At 45.9% G+C, this 16,487-nt stretch overlaps 2 protein-coding genes across 2 annotated transcripts; both read right to left on the minus strand.

Annotated features, from left to right (window-relative positions):
• Positions 1-1,673: 1,673 nt before the first annotated feature.
• On the minus strand, positions 1,674-6,976 carry GGS25DRAFT_524169 (kinesin heavy chain; the record flags this gene model as incomplete). The annotated part of the gene is made up of 2 exons (XM_049264554.1): positions 1,674-6,820; positions 6,913-6,976. The coding sequence occupies 2 exons, from the start codon at positions 6,974-6,976 to the stop codon at positions 1,674-1,676; spliced, it is 5,211 nt and encodes a 1,736-aa protein (XP_049115166.1).
• Positions 6,977-7,877: 901 nt separating this feature from the next.
• On the minus strand, positions 7,878-10,392 carry GGS25DRAFT_533586 (peptidase family M1-domain-containing protein; the record flags this gene model as incomplete). Its single annotated transcript, XM_049265687.1, has 5 exons — positions 7,878-8,700; positions 8,788-9,182; positions 9,234-9,340; positions 9,396-9,531; positions 9,591-10,392. 5 exons carry the CDS (start codon positions 10,390-10,392, stop codon positions 8,314-8,316), a joined length of 1,827 nt encoding a protein of 608 aa, XP_049115167.1. The 3' UTR covers positions 7,878-8,313.
• Between the last annotated feature and the right edge of the window lie 6,095 nt (positions 10,393-16,487).

Genomic DNA, 16,487 nt, shown 5'->3' on the forward strand with positions numbered 1-16,487 from the left:
GCTAGCGCATGAGTCTTGGTCACCGGCAAGCCACATGATCGTGACCCGGGAATGAAACCATATCGGCCTTTTTGTAAAATGGGCGAGATGTGAGGTTACTGTAGGTCTGAGCTATTCTTTCTTGAGAGCATGAATTTAATGTCGTGTATTGACCTAGGTAGACAGACCAGTGTGCAGTATCGAGACACCTCGACACCTCGACACAACAGGAAATCAGACTAGCATGGCTCGAACAGCAACATCGGCTACGATCTTCACCGCCGTGTGCCGCCACAATTCTTTTTTGGTAGCATTGTGGCAAGACGTTTTTACCTCTTTCGTCGCCAACTCCTACCTTGGACCGGATGACTTGCTACGCGAGGCGACTAATTATCTAGCAATTGATCCGCTTTATTACATACAACACGATATACAACGCGTTATATCCCGGATTTCCCTTCCAGGTTGCTAAAAAATCAACCCTCGACTGTTGTCATGCTACTCTAGGTACCTAATTAGAGGGTTAGGTATCCCAGGGGGTAGTCTAGTCGAGTCTAAAGAGGTGGTGCTCATTAAGGAGCACGTGCGATCGAGATATTGAAAGCTTATAGGATGGATGGGACAGTATGGAGACATATAGGCATAGGCATAGACAAGCAATTCAATTTATGCACAATTCATAACCTCGAGAAGGACGATGCGGAGCTTCATTAATTGTGTTCTAGACCTGAAGACTTTATAGTACGTATGTAGGTAAGGACATCAACGATGTCTCAGTGGAAGAGCATGTTTTATTGGCATCTGACCGGGGAGTACATGAAAGCAAGAATCGCGGAACTTGAACAATCCTAGGTAGGTAGGTAGGTAGGTAGGTAGTTTAGGACATAGACCGGCTTGGCCTCCCCGGGGACCGGAAATCCTCGCGGCGGGAACGATGCCGGGAGTGCTTGGTAATCAGTCTATCCAATGCGTGCGTACCTACCTAACGTAGGTATCCTCCCACAAGCAGCCCACCCTGAAAAGAGATCAAGCAACTCTCATCAGCAGATCTAGGTACACAGCATATCCCCTATTTTCAGAAAACTTGAATTATATATATCACGGGAGTCGGGTGCTCTCTGCACACGAACCTCTTTCTGATTCAACTATATAACGACGACCAACCCAGCCTAGTGAGTGGTATCAATCAATACCGCGCGCGTCTATCTACCTTCGACTGACTGACTGGCACCAAACAAAAACCACCAAGATCGTTTTTATTCGACAACGGGAAGAAGAGAGAGTCAACAAAAAAAAGGGGAGCCCATCCGGCTCCTTTTTTTCCCCCTCGCCTTATCCCCTCTTGCGCAATGTGTGTTTACCTTCATTTTTTATTTACCCCTTTCCGCGACCGAAAGACTTGGTCGGCAAGGGTATTGATCTAAAAAGATATGTACAGAAGGCCTGCTGGCTTCGTTGATACAACTGGGGGTATTCTAAAATAAAAAGGAAAAACAAGCAACGCCGTCTTGTGTCTTGTCAACTATCCCAACCAGTATATGCTTCCATTATAATAACTGAAGACTGTCGTGAGGTCGTAGCATCCAAATAGTACCAGACTGGCTGGTTGGCTGCTTTGATGTATACCTAGTAGGTAGGTAGGTAAGTACCTGCCGGTAGATATGGTTTGTAGGTTGGATGGGAGGATATTTCAATCAATCAGCGTCTAACAAGTAATTCCTCGGTTGCGGGCTAACAGCACCACTGCCACTCATGCTTGCGGTTCCAGAGAAATAACTCTGGTCAATTCGATAAATCCAATCATGCTTTTCACGCTCGTTGCGAGCTGCGAACAACCATGTGTTGTCTGTTCCATAAACAGCAAATACCCCCGCCTGTAAACGGTCGCTCAGTCCCCCAAGACTGGGACCCGAAGCCCGCGAATTCCCAGACCTTATCGTAGACCCGGTTTGGACTGAGGATGATCGTTGATGGCCCGACTGGGAGTTTCCGTGGGAATTTCCATTTGGTGGAGAAAACACGTCGGGCTCGTCGTCGTAGCCATTGAACAGCGCCAAAATTTCCGGCTGGCTATCAACGCGGGAATTACGCAGACTGACGATAGCTATTTCGTCCCCGTCCGTAACGTTGTGAATGTGCAGATAGGGCCGCCGAAGTTCCACAAATCGCTTGACCCATTTGCTATAGTCGCTGTTAGGGACTAACAGATAGCCGCCTTTGAGTACCTTCGGGTTCTTGGGAACACGAATGATGGTGGAGAGAAGTCGAGGGGGCGTACTCGATTCGGGCGCGATACCATCTGAAGGGGGTGCCGTGTTTGCTGGGCCAAGAATGCGAGTTGCAGGATCGGGAAGTTGTGACCAGAATTTGAGGCATCTTTTTAGTAGAAAGGTCTCATGCTCATCGTACTCCGGCTGTGGGGGCTCTGCGGGCGGTAGCTCAACAGGCTCCTCAGTTTGTTCCGGCAGGAGTGTTGCATCTTGCTCGTCTTCAGCAGACCCCGGTTGCTTTGGTGTGGATGGTCGTGATGTCTGAGGCGTGTCATTGGGAGTATCATTGAGAAGCGCATTGATTGAATCTTGATCGTCATCGTGGGCCTTAGGTCCCGGGGAGGCATCATCATCGGAATGATCGTCATCTTCGGGCGGATTTTTTGGCTCTGGCAGCCCGATCTTCTTTAAGAATAGCTGGGCCGCCGCGATTTCCGTAATGCGCCTCTTCTTCTTCCGAGCAGAAATATAATCGGCTATCAAAGAAACCCCTCTTGGGACCCAATTGCTTAAATTTTCTTCGCCTTTTACGTAGTCATGTTGACTGTTCATTCTCCATAAATCACCAACTCGTTTTATTGGGGCTGGCCGCATTTTCAGAGTAAAGATAGCCGTCGAAGAATGTACAATCCTTACGTGCTGGAACAGAGACGAGAGCATTGATGTCTGGCGGACGAATGTCCTCCCTAGAATCTGGCAATTCATATTCGTAGAGAATTTCATTGGCTCAGCAAGATTATCGGCGGTAATATCCCAGGACAGCGTCAGTTGGACTTTATACTTGTCCGCCGTTGTCCGGTCTAGCAAGAGGGAGTTATGTAAGCTAGAATCCCATTGTCCAACGATTGTCATGGCCCGGGTGCCATTTGCATTCTGGCGAAATGTGGGCTTTGAGCTTAGTCTGAGAGGTATATCAGGGGCTGGAGAACCCAGGTCGGGATTTTTGCCGGCGTGATCGACGAGCTGGATCTTGCCAATCCGAACTGAACCGATGTCTTCCCATGGCAATGCATCTCCAGAGCTGTGTGTGAGATTGATGGCCACGCGCCTTTGGAGCCCTTGATGCAACTGGAAGGTACCGGTATCTAATTCACTTGTTTGTGTGACCTCTACAGGCACGTATTCGCCCCCTTCATTCAGTTCAAGGATTTGCACACGAGCCAACATATCATGCTTCTCTTCGGTATAAAATTGGGTCTCGTTGATCCGAGCACCTTGAGATTTGCGTTCGTTGCTTGGACTAGAATCGCGCATCTCGTCCCAGCTGAGCAACTTGTCAAGATGCATTGCAGAGACTTTAGCGAATATGGCAATCCTAAGGTTGACTTCCCTTGGCCCAAACAATGGAACACTCATGCTGTGAACACTGTCAAATCGTATCGGGCCCTCATCAAAGTCCTTGATCATCTGGGTTGTGGTAACGCTTTCCGACACGCCGGGGATAAACAACTGGGCATGCACATCTGTTCCCTCTCGCTCGGCGAACCCAACCATGTCGTGCATAACGACATTGTATTTTAGAGTACTCGATGGAGCTCGGGCGCTAGATGGTTCTAGGGAAAGCTTGATGATTCCAATGGCATGGGAAGTGTGAGGTGATAGGACGTCCAAGGCGAAGTCTTGAACTCGGCTATCGAAAACGGCTCGAAGAGGGACATCAACCTCGCCGACAAGAGAATACTCAGGCATGCAATTCTCGACAAAGGGGTTATCTAACTTGAAATGCTGCGAATATTCTGGCTGATCCAAGTACTGATGCATCTGGCGCATGTGTCGGACGCGATCATGAAGCTTCTCTAAGCTCCACAAGTGGACAACTGCATTCTTGTAGTCAACAACGCGAACTCCTACACAGGGTTTGTGCGCCTCATCAAGAGCCAAATCTTCGCCTTCGCCTGGAACATCATTCAACACCATATCGTAGGATGAGCAACGGGCGTGGCCTATATCCACAACAGTGAACTGGAAAACGACGTTCTCTCCTAGCTCTTCGCTCATGATCTGCGCCTCCTTAAGAGTAGCTGCATGCTGCAGGACGGCTTCGGCCATCTGAACATAGTGTCGGCTCTTCCAATGGTTGACAACCTCCTTGGCCCTTTCAATTTCTTCTTCTGATAACTTCGGTTTTGCCTTAGGTCTCTTCAGCGGATCTAGCTTTTCGATCTTGGCTTCAAATTCTTGCTTTTGAACTTCCAGCCGTTTTTGCATATCGGCCTTCAACTGTGTCAGCGTCTCCTCCATTCTAGCCTTTTCTCTTTTGATCTCCTCTACTTCGACATTGGCTGCTTCAGCGCTCTTAAGTTGCCCTTGATATTCATCTTTCCGTTTCTCTAACTGCGATTGCATATTTTCTCGAATCTCCCTGAGCCGGTCGTCTGCTTCACCAGCTTTGGGGGTGGATGGCATCGTCAGTGCTGTATCGAGCGAGAGGTTATCGAGCGTACCAGTCGACATATACTTCTCCCTAATTGGATATGATGTGTTTGACTCCAGATCCTCATCGCCCTCACGGTCGTTGACACGCTCAGCTCTTGCGCGCTGAACATCCTCAAACAACGCGTTGAGCTCCTCATCACTCAAGCTTTGAAGGTTTTTATCTGTTCCAAGAATAGCGCTAGCAGCTTCACGCCGTGCAAATGACCAATCAGTATCTCGACCGTTCCGAGATGGTGCGGGAGATTCTGGACGACTCTCTGCGAACTCCGAGCCAGCCTTGCTCACAGATCGGTCATGGGCCGGTCGCGGGGAGGGGGATGTACGATCTAAATTCTGCAGCTGACTTGCAGTCACAGATTGACGAAGTAGACTTTGTCGATTCTCATCTCTCTCCGCGCGAGCTTCCATAGGATGGTTAAATCTGAAGATGTGGAAATCACCCAAGATAACTCGAAAACCAGAGTGCAGTCTTGTCGTTTCGGCAACGCGCTTTCCGTTGACCATGATAGAAGCGCCTTCACTCGGTGTTATGGTAACAGTACCATCTGATGCATTATCGAAAGAGCAATGTTCGTGAAGAATTCGAGTGCCGTTAAGTCGGATGTTCGCCTGATGCTCAGAATTGGATTCCACGTTTCCCACTGTGGTCTTGCCTGGCTTAAGGTTGTACACTAAACATTCTGCGAGAAGGGGGTCGTCAGATAAGTTGACCAAATGGGGCATCTTCTTCGGTGTATGTAATCCGACAAAGCCCTTTTCGATACTAATACCAAGCTCTTCCAGAGCGGCTTCACGTTCTTTGTGAATCTCTTCCGTTTTTTGAAGTTTCTGCTCCCAGGTTTGATTCAGGTCGGTCAACAACTTTTCACTTTGACTTAGCTGCTCAGCAATTTCCGCCTTGGATACCTTCTTGACAGTGCCATCAGACGCCGTGATGCTGACGATCTGTTTTTCTAGAGGAGTCCCTTCTGCGTAGATCTCTTCTGGGGGTACAGCTGAACCACCAACGCCACCAGTAGCGCCACCTCCTAGCTTGCTTCGCAGGACGTTCAGCTCTTCTTTTAATTCTCTGATCATGCGAGCATTTGCATCCTCGTTGACGACGGCGTGGTTCTTGATTCGCTTAGCAGAGTCGGCATATCGTAAAGTACTCAGCGTTTCGTCGTAGTTGATATCAGCCGGACTGATTGCGGCAATCATGGCCGTCATACTGTTACCACCAAGAGAATCCTTCAGAAGCCACGTCAAGACACTGTCTCGGTACGGAACTGTCCCACCCGGCCCCTTTTTCTTCTTTCCGGTTGAGAGATCGGCTAATGCTGCTATCACACGACCAAGCGTCGAGAGGGACCTGTTGATCTCAGCACCTTCCTTCAGTCGAGCACCAGTGGCACCAGTCGACGTTGCTCTCTCAGAACCAGCCAAATCGACCAGACTAATTTTCGCTTGCTTCTCCATCTCCATTTTTGTCTCCGCGTCATATTTTTTCTGTGTGAGCATGAGGGTAAACACAGCGTGACTTCTACTGGACGTTTCGTTCATGTTTGTAGCGGCAACCGTTCTCGCTTTGTTACCTTCGTCCATGAGGTTTTCGATCTCTTGAAAACTACTAACCACCAGCTTGGCAAGATCCTCAACATATGGACCAGTTGACGGATGTTCTCGGACCTTTAAGTTGCCTTTAGTCGAGGGATTCAATAAATCTCGGACCCTTTCGTTATAAATTTCGAGGTATGACACTTCCACAGTACATCGCGAGGATTTGTCCTTTTGCAGGTCCTCGATTCTCTTAAACATGTCCTGGCAAATGTTGGGTATGATACCAGCGTCTTTTCCATAACCCATCATAGAATATGATTTACCGGAACCTGTTTGTCCGTAGGCAAAGATACAGTTGTTGTAGCCTTGGAATGCATTGTCTAATAAGGGCTTTCCGAGATCGTCGTGTAGGTTTGCTTGGCCGGCATAGTTTGGGTCGCTTTTGTTGAAAGACCAATACGACTTGTCAAAAGCAAATGCTTTCACCGTAGAGTTGTCTTTGCCTTTACCACCAGTATGTGCTGCTTCGGGAGGGGTGGTAAGGACCGTCTGGTTGTTTTTCATTTCAACGATACATTTTGCTCCACGGTCGATTTCTGAACAGTGTTAGGTCAGCATCATTATATTCCTAAATATCAATGTCGCTTTCTCTAGTTCTAACAGCTCGATAGGTGGTGCACGTTCATACCTCGACTGTTGAAGGGCCTACATCTCACCACCACCTTAATGTTACCTCCGCCGGCGGGAGCCATAGTTGAGAGACAAAGGCAATATCTTGCCGTCTACTACAGCTAGCTATTCACCGTGTTGGGAGTAGGACGCAGTACCGAGGCATCCGATAGGTGAAATGCGCAAGGACGGAGGAGGGGGGGTATGTGTGCGGAAGTGCGTCGTGAAAAGCGGGCGTCTCAAGGGTTTTTTTCGCAGTCGTTGAAATATATCAAAATCGTCGCAACTAATAAACTCGTTTAATCATATATTTCCAATGAACCCTACTCTAGCGATTGTCTTTACCATTCATCCTCCCCCTTTTTGTGACACGGGGCCGGAATGCGAAAGCACGTTGGTACCCGCCGGAGAGGGCACCCCGTACCGACCGAGCGAGCGGTGGAGAGATGGTTCACGCACACAAGGCAAGGAACCAGGAAAGCTGGGGGGGCTAGGGGATTATCGACAAGAAGGAGCCAGCAGTGGGCTGCGCGTTGACGTTGGAGTCTAATAGTAGAAACGGATAAGCGGTCGGATTCGGTGGAGAGCGCAAGGTGAGGCTTTCCGGCAAGCGGGAGCAGTCAACCGTGAAAATGTCGGGCGTTGTCGCGGAGATGATTATATGAATTTTGGTTGGTGGAGGTTAGTCAACAACTTGTCGTTTTACCCAAATTTAGGAATAAGAAATGGGGAACGCGATCGCGACCGAACAGACTTTCAAGGTTTATCATTCGTCACACAAAACTGACAAAGCCAGAATTATGGAGATTCCATGCCAAGAACATTGAAATTCACGTGTTAGGATGATCACTGTAAGTGGTACTGGTACAATACACTACTAGGTACCTAGTACGGAGTAAATTAACTTGAAGTGCTAATTACCTCAGTACCTATGTACCTACCTAAATCCAGAGTTGAGCAGCTGATACCAAACCTTGAAATCATCAAAGGATCAAACCAAGTAGCAGCTTCCACATCAATGATATGATTACCTACTCTCAACCTCGGTACATATACTGTAGGTATGTGCATACATATATAGTAGGAGTAGCAGTACAGTTCAATCTTAGGCCTCAACACCTTATTCTCAGTTTCAAGGCCTAACAGTCATTTCAACGTTCACACGTCAACCACATGGCACTGACGGTTTCTTCAAATTTCGTCTGTTGCAACGTCACAAATCCAATCAAATCATACGATAGTATCATATTACATAGCAATTTACCAGCACCAACAGCCCCGACAGATGAAGACTATACAAATCATTCATAGGTAATACTATATTTACCTATCATTTTTCATTGCGCTTTTCCGGTCCTTTAAGCAGTGCATGGGTATGTAGGTAGTAGATGAGTAGAGCAAGCCCGAAAATCCAAGCCATTTACTTTTTCAGACCTAAATCCTTCTCTAGCTGTCCCTTCGTAGTGGACGGGTAGAAATCTTTGTTCTCCTTGAAAGTTTTCACGGCCAAGTCATAATCCAACTCCTTGAGCTTCCTGAACAATGGCCTCACGAATTTCATACGGCCTACAGAGCTTAAAAGTTCAACGACACCAGGAAGTTCTCGTCTGTCTCCGGCTGTCAGGGCGATGACATAGTACGCCGATTTTAACTCGACGTTCTTCGAAGAAATGATATCATAGGTGGTTCCCAGGAGGTGAGACCTTTCCGCCGTAAGAGGTTTCGAGAAGCTCTGCACGGCTTCCAAAAAGACACGTAGCTGGTTCGCTGTGAATGATTCAACGTCTTTGGCAGTCGGTTGGTAGTCCTGTCAAGATCAAGATTAACATTTTAGCCAACAAAATTCCAGGAAGATTAGGTATTCAACTAATATAAGTGAACTGAGCTCGCTTACCTCGCTCTTCCACTTCTCCGCAAGCGCCAGGCAACTATCGACGTAAACCGTGTTGAAGTCGGGCTTCGGGGGCAAGCCTGGCTGATAAAACTTCTCATCCCACGGGATAGTGGCAATCTTCTCCTTGATTTCACCGTTGCCATACCCCTCGAAGAAGTCCAGGAACGTCTTCTTGAACTCAAATGAGTCCAGAGACTTATTGGCCCATGTCTTGAAGTAGTGCGGGATGAACTTATCGAAGTGCTCTCGCCCCACAAGCCTGTCAAGATAGTAGAGGAAGTGGAAGCCCTTCTCGTAGGGAATCGAGCTGAAAGCATCCTCAGGATCCACCCCTTTATGGTTGATGATGAGTTTAGTGAATTCGTGATCAGCCCCAAATAGCGAGACAGAGTCCTCTGTAGGTTCGTTAGTCTTGAACGAATAATGTTCGCTGAGTAGGTGCCTACCAAGAGCCTTCCAGCCAATAATAGCTGAGAAGTCAAACTGAGGGTCGCCGTGGACCACGGCACCAATACGCCGTTCGAGATAGGTAGTCCATCCCTCATTCAACCAACTATAGCTAGATTCAGCTTATCTCAGTTGAGGAAAGGTCATTGATCATTACTCACAAGTGTTCCCACGATGCGCAGCCTACGAGATTGCCACTCCAACTGTGGCTCAACTCATGTGCAATAACATCCACGTTCTGACGGTCCCCGCTGATGATAGTAGGCGTAGCAAAAGTGAAGATGGGGTTTTCCATTCCTAAGATGGTAAGCTAATGATATCCAGGGCCATATTGTGATGCCAATCAGAAACCTTACCTCCGTAAGCAAAACTAGGGGGCAATACCAATACGTTGTATTCGCCCCACTGGTAGTCGAAGATAAGCTTCTCTGCCACTTGAAGGAATTTGTCCAAGTCCGACTCGAGCTCCCATTTCGCACCCTCGAGGGCCTCCGGACCTGTAGCTACCACGGATCGTTTCCCAATACGCGCAGTGGCGATATCTCCCGAGGCCAATGCAAATAGGTATGAGGGAATAGGGACCTTTTGCTCGAAGCGGAATAGCTTGTCGCCATCTCCGCTACTGTTCGGGTCTGAGGGTACAGGAAGCCCACTCGCAACTACGGGAAGAGGCGATGTGATGTTGAAAGTGAAAGTGGATTTGACATCCGGGGTGTCTTGACACGGGAAGATGGACCGAGCTAGGATTGCCTGGCATTGAGAATAGACATACGGATGCTTCTTGTTACCGGTCTGAGCTGGGGTCATCCACTGCAAGCCGACACATTGTTCAGTAGTCTCTAGAGCGATATCTAGCTTCACAATACCCCCCTGGGATACGCCATCCGGCACGGAAACATAAAGAGGGGCGCCATATGGCTCAACCCGATCTTTGACAGCCCAATCCGACTTTGCGGAGTCGAGCTTTACCGATGAAATAGACAGATGATTGGTGTCGAGAATGATCTCGTGGCTCTTCTTGTCTGTTAGAGACTCTAGCTCTAAGGTGACAGAACCTTCCAGCCGCTTCTTCTCAAAGTTGACCTTGAAGTTAACTGTTGTATGCCTCATACCCCAATCAGCATAGTTAGCCAAGGTGTTAGGATCACGAGGCGCCATGATTCTTTTGTTGGGGGCAAGGCTGAAGCGTCGAAAATGGACGTGCACTGATAAAAATGACGGATCGACGTTGCGGATGGTGACCCGGATGGACCTAAAGAGAAGACTACCCCTCATGAAGTTATTCGACTTCTTCACATTACACTTGACAAGATGTCCCGTGATGTTGCACTTTACGTACATGTAGGTACCCAAGCCTCCTGCTGAAATCGGCTAAGCCACTAACTAGTAACTACATCATATAGCGCTAGATATGCAGGTGCCCGCTTCAATGTTAGTTATTTCCCGAGGCAAGCCGTTTGAAGCCTAAACCCCGGAAGTTTCCTCAACATTGAATTGAATGGACTCAATGGAGGTACAGTAAACCTTGGCCATAACGATATGGAAAAAACACCACTCTTAATTCGTTATAGAGAGGTATCGTTATGTAGAGATGGACCCACTGTCATGGTCCGTGTACTTCCGTTGTACCTTTACTGCCATTTTATTAGAAAAGGTACTTACCTAATATTGTTCTTTTAAATTCCTTTCATATTTAAAAGATATTATGCAGTAAGCCAATTTTTCGGCGATTAGATATCGTGGCGGTGATTAGATTTACCTGAAAAAAGGACAGTCCAATTGGCTACCAAACGCAAAATTCCACTTATTCCACCAAAAATTTATCAAAATAAACGGTTTTTTACACATGGTCCATAACGATCTTGGTGGTGGCGGTCAAAAAATTAACGATATATCGCTAAGGTTAAAATATCGTTATTTCCCATACAAAATTGCAATGTTCCCAAAATTATATCGTTATACAAAAATATCGTTGTCTACCGAATCGTTATGGCCAAGGTTTACTGTAGTAGCCTGAGTCGATATAAGCATAATACATACGTATTCTATTATCCAAGTTAAACTGTTATACATATGAAGCTGATAAGGGCATGGCAATGTAGAAACTTCAATGTTGAACATGCATACCTACATGTACATATGTATGTACATATGTAGTATCCTAGGTATGCTAAACTCAAACCTCAAATGCCGATCCATCTATGTACAAGTTGTAGATGAATAAGAAAATAACCGCAGTTTGCGCAGTTATTGAGGACTTTGGAATGAGCAGCGGAAAATGCGAAATATTTACCTACCTACGCTCATAATCGCTCTAGAATCGAAACAGGACGTTGAAGATATTTACCTGCTTTGTACTGACCTTACTCAGATAGGTAGGTACTATGTAGATTTTGTGGCGCACCTGCATATTTAGTACGTATCTCAACCTGTAAGCTAGGAGGATTAATAATGGCTTCTTCCGAGTTTGGGCTGTGACACACTGACTAGTCTGTTACGACATGCATCAGACCCATGCAAAACAAACTTTCCGTTCCTGAAACAACCCACTAGAAAGGATAGCCTTCCCAGTACGGAAGCAAGGTTTGGGACTACCCGTTTACCATCCAGGTTGCTAAGAGTCTTGGCAGATAGTTATGGGATGAAAAGTTCCTAAATAATACCTAGCTACGAAGTTAGTTAACTACATAACTACATAACTACATAACTACATAACTACTAGTAACTAGTAACTACCTACAGCCTGTATAATATAAACCCAGGTACTAGGTATAAATGCAGGTACTGTATCATAGTGCATACATATCTAGGACCCCTAGATATCTGCATACTACATTATATAAAACCATTATAGGTAGATACGTAAAAAGTATCTGGGATTCTGGGGTTTACTACATCTAATATCATCTATTGTATGTAAGATACCTGCAGGTGTAGGAAGTTATTTTCGGAGACTTACTATAATATACTTAGCTCGTGGAATTCGATATCCAGGATATCATGGGAAAGGCACAAAATCCGGTATGTATGTTTCTCCAACCCAACGGCTGAATGGTCCAGAAGCCCCTTAAACTGCCTACCTGCCTACATTAGCTCTAGCTGCCTACTACTAGTACATACATAATTAGGTATTGTATGTTCGTCTAAAGTTAGACCTTCTCACCACGTGCTTGCTATATTAGTCCTATTGTATCATGCCCCTCCACGTTGAAGGATAGGTAATGATGATGATGGTGATGACCCCGGCATTGCTTCGGTGGTTGTGATTTGCTCGTCATACGTTGCCTTCCACCACGTTGGGTAAAGATGGGTTTTTCTCGAGTAGTAACTACATGTACTACTCAGAAAGGCACCGTGCTCCCAGGCTTCGTCCATGTATGGCACGGCATGCAGGTTAAACACAAGTTTTTCGTGATAGCTTCTTGGCAGAGAAGCACGCTGCGAACTACTGATGAACACAGTTAAAGAAACTATACGCGGAGTATTACTCTCAGACCTCGATCGTGAATGATATCTCATACTCGTGCATACATATTATCTAATACCTCGTTCTTGACAACTTCTAAATATACTAGGTAATTACCTACTTAGGTAAACACCAAGTATTATCAGTTTTTTTTTGTTTCAACTAAGAAACATTTTCCAACATCGTTTCCATAATTGGAGTTCTTCTGTGGAGTACTACGCACAGTAACAACTCCAGCTGGCCATTGTGTCTTCCTTGAGGCTCTGTCAACGCCGAATGTAAGGTAGAAAATACAATAATGTAAGCGAACAGAGTTGATACCAAATGAAGGGTCAACTGCAGAAGCGCTAGTTTAGCAATACTTGAACGCATCATGGATGTCATGCATCATGCATCATGTGCAACGGTAACCCATTCCCACCACCATGTTTCCAGGCTATGGTCGCTACGATTCTACATAATACCCCCAATGGGCTGGGTGTGGTAACGAGACGGAGCTGTCGGAGTTGGCTCGCGCCTGGAGATGCTCAACATTCTCGACGCACTGTAGCTCTTGCCGTTGGGTTAGGAGTCTTAGGACGACGATAACCTAACTTGAGCCAATTCGTGTAGACTTAATGACTTCGGATTTGGACATCTCGTAGACAAGAGCCTTGGGAGGCTACCTTAGGAAATAAACACGTTCTTCTAAGTTTGCCTTCGTTATCAAGAATACTAGCTAAATAGCATTTGCGATATAAAACCGACGTCTTAGCGTGGTAAGTCTCACTGCATTCTAGCTTGAGATTGATCATATTGAAGCTTTTCAGATACCAACGCGGATAGTCCTGAGACCAGAGGTGAAAACTGACAGACAGCCCTGCCTGCCTGCCTACCTACTTTCACGCACTTCCTAGCACGGATGTAGGGTCCTCGAAGCTCCAAACGTGGGGAATGAGGCCACCTCGAAGGAATTCTCTAGGTCATGCTCATGAAGATCTAGGTTTTGTTTTCGAGCTACGGACAAAGTCCCCGATCCGGCTAGGCTGTTCCTTTTTGGTGAGTGAGTTGGGCCTCCTTTGGCAAATGCTTGTACTGCGTACATAGTAGTATGCAACTTAGCGTAGCCTCACTACTTTGTAGTGTCACATTGGTAACTAACTACTAATTAGTTAGTAGCTATCTAACTTGAAATCAGGAAGTATTAGAAGTTAAGCTCAACTAGGCGTGAATCGTGATACTGGATACTAACCTTAGTAGACAATGAGTTTAGCTGTAGTTTGATGTTTTCTTTTCATGTCGTGAGGTATTAGCTACCTATCATAGGCCTACATAACCTACCATAATAGGTAGTAGATTAGTTATGTCTGCCTACAGGTACGTTCCATGTTTGATATGGGGTAATTATTCAGCTCACAAAAATAGAAAAATGGAAAGTTCGAAGACTGGATAACCTTGTCCTCAACGTGAGGTTCGGAATCCTCCCTAGGCAAATTTTGACGATACGATATTATACCATCCCAAACAGCGACAAATGTTGGCTCTGACGAGTTGCATGACCCACCTGCCTCGTTTTATCCACCATGTCGGTTTTCTTGGGTGGTGTTGTAGATGCGCCTCATATGTACAAACTTACAAAGCTCGTCAAGCCTTATAAAGAGCATCTCGAACTGCCGAGTTTTTCTTTACTGTCATACTTCGTAAAGCTGCGACGTGAAGATCTGGTTGAGCTATTCAACATTGGAATGGAGTCAATGGACATAGTATGGAAACTAATGTCCAATTAGCTCCCGCTGCTAAGAAAGTGCAAAATTGTAATTTAATGAAAGTGTTCTAGAAATCATCACTTGAGCCTATACTATGCTTATTATTGGTATATTGTAATATCATGATTTGTGGGTGAGCTCCTATATCCGTTATTAAAGTATTAAAGATGGAGGCTGAACCAAAGAATGCGCCCTGGAGACGGAGATTCGATGACAGAGCACATACTATGTAGTATGTACTCATTGTACTGTACTGTGTATGTAGTGTACCTAGTATGTATGCAGGCCCGCCTGACTTGTCTGCTTGTTTCTACTATGTCGTCGTAGAGACAAATGGGATTGGCCGATATAATCCCTGTTTATATCGCGATATTTTATCGGTTAAGATCGCTTGAGGGTGATCATTTAGATCGAAGTCGCGCCTTTGCTCCAAGGCCATGGCAAACGGGAAGGTTGATCTAAAAATCTGAGTAAACCTTTTACAGATAGTTTTGCAGCCCGAACAGCCCGACTGGTTGAGTTACTTAGGCATCTTGCCCAAAACAAAGTGTATAGGTAGGATCTTCGGGATTTGCTTTGTGGTGTCTCTCAAGGTTTGGAAAGTCTATATCTGTCTATTGGCCATAACTAGTCAAGATCTCTTGTCCACCTTTCCCGTCTCCCACCCGATAGTTGACTTAGTTGACTTAGTTGACTTAGTTGACTCTTTCAACCTATACATATGTAGTATATAACACCAACGTGGATCTCCCGGCTTGAAACACTGGTGATCATCAATCTTCCCGATCTTGAGTTCGGATGGTATTGCCCGGTTTGAGTCGTGATTTAGCACGTCTCGGCCTTTTCTAGACACTAGCAGGCCTGTAGAACCTCAAGAAGGAATTTCTAAGTCTGTTTCGTGCGTGATAGGGATTTCATAGCCCGCCTCTACGATTAAGTAATAACATTGGACAAGACGCTTGGAAACAGGGGAAGTGCCATGTATATTATCGTGAATATCTTGAATACCTTGGATGTCTACTATGGTAGTATCTGCGTAGGGTAGGGACTAGGATTTCCCCTGTTTATACAACTACCTAGTACGGGGCAATGACAGCGGCCTTGGACTCTTGGAGTCTGTAAAGGGGATCATATGTACTACGCCGTACATACTTCGCCCCCTACACCATCCAAGGATGGGGTCCCTGTCTGTGATGAAATATGAAATCCCAAAAACCTACTGCGTACAGCTTCAAGAAATAAGTAACCGTTTCGACTCCATGCCTTGTGCCTCATCATCGCAGTCAACATAAATGATCAGGTATTTAGGGGAATGCTCTCCAAACCGCTGATAGATGTCTGATGGGATTTCTCTTGTATTACACTCAACTCAGAATAAGTCCATTAAATTACACTAGAAACTATGTAGTAGGTACATAACTACCTAGGTCAGTAAAAATGTCTCGTGGGTTAGGGAATAGGGATATCGTCGAATATGATAAGACACCATTCCGTATTTGGGCTCGGTTACATTGCTTCTGTGTAGCGTATTAGTTAATTACCTACTATGTACCGTCAGCTCGCGAAAACACTTGTTACGCATTGACATACTGACGTCGAGCAAGGACAACTACCGATTGGAGACTTATTTCATTAGCTGGAAAATATGTTATTGGCACTTATTGCACACACATCTCTAGAATAGTTCAGAAGTTTAGTTATAGCTGTTGTCGTCACTCGTTTAACAAGATTTGTGTGCTTTCTTTAGAATCCGCCGTCACAAGGATCAGCTTCGTGGCAAAGTTTCATCGCCACAGGTTTAACATGCCTCTTGCCTTGCCATATGCTGTACTATACACCACTTTTACTACATACTTATCTCAGATAATATGTGTAGGTGACAGCAGGTCCCTCCCATATATGTAGATGATGGTGGGGTTGGCTTGAATGCAGGATTTCGTACAGGTTCTACATCACTACATGTATGTCTCACAAGAGGCGGCAACTTACCTAAGTGCCATCGATCAATCTCAGTACTACATCATTCTGCTGCACGTAGTTAC

Source organism: Hypoxylon fragiforme (assembly GCF_022984875.1).
Source record: "Hypoxylon fragiforme strain CBS 206.31 chromosome Unknown GGS25scaffold_7, whole genome shotgun sequence".
Classification (NCBI taxonomy): domain Eukaryota; kingdom Fungi; phylum Ascomycota; class Sordariomycetes; order Xylariales; family Hypoxylaceae; genus Hypoxylon; species Hypoxylon fragiforme.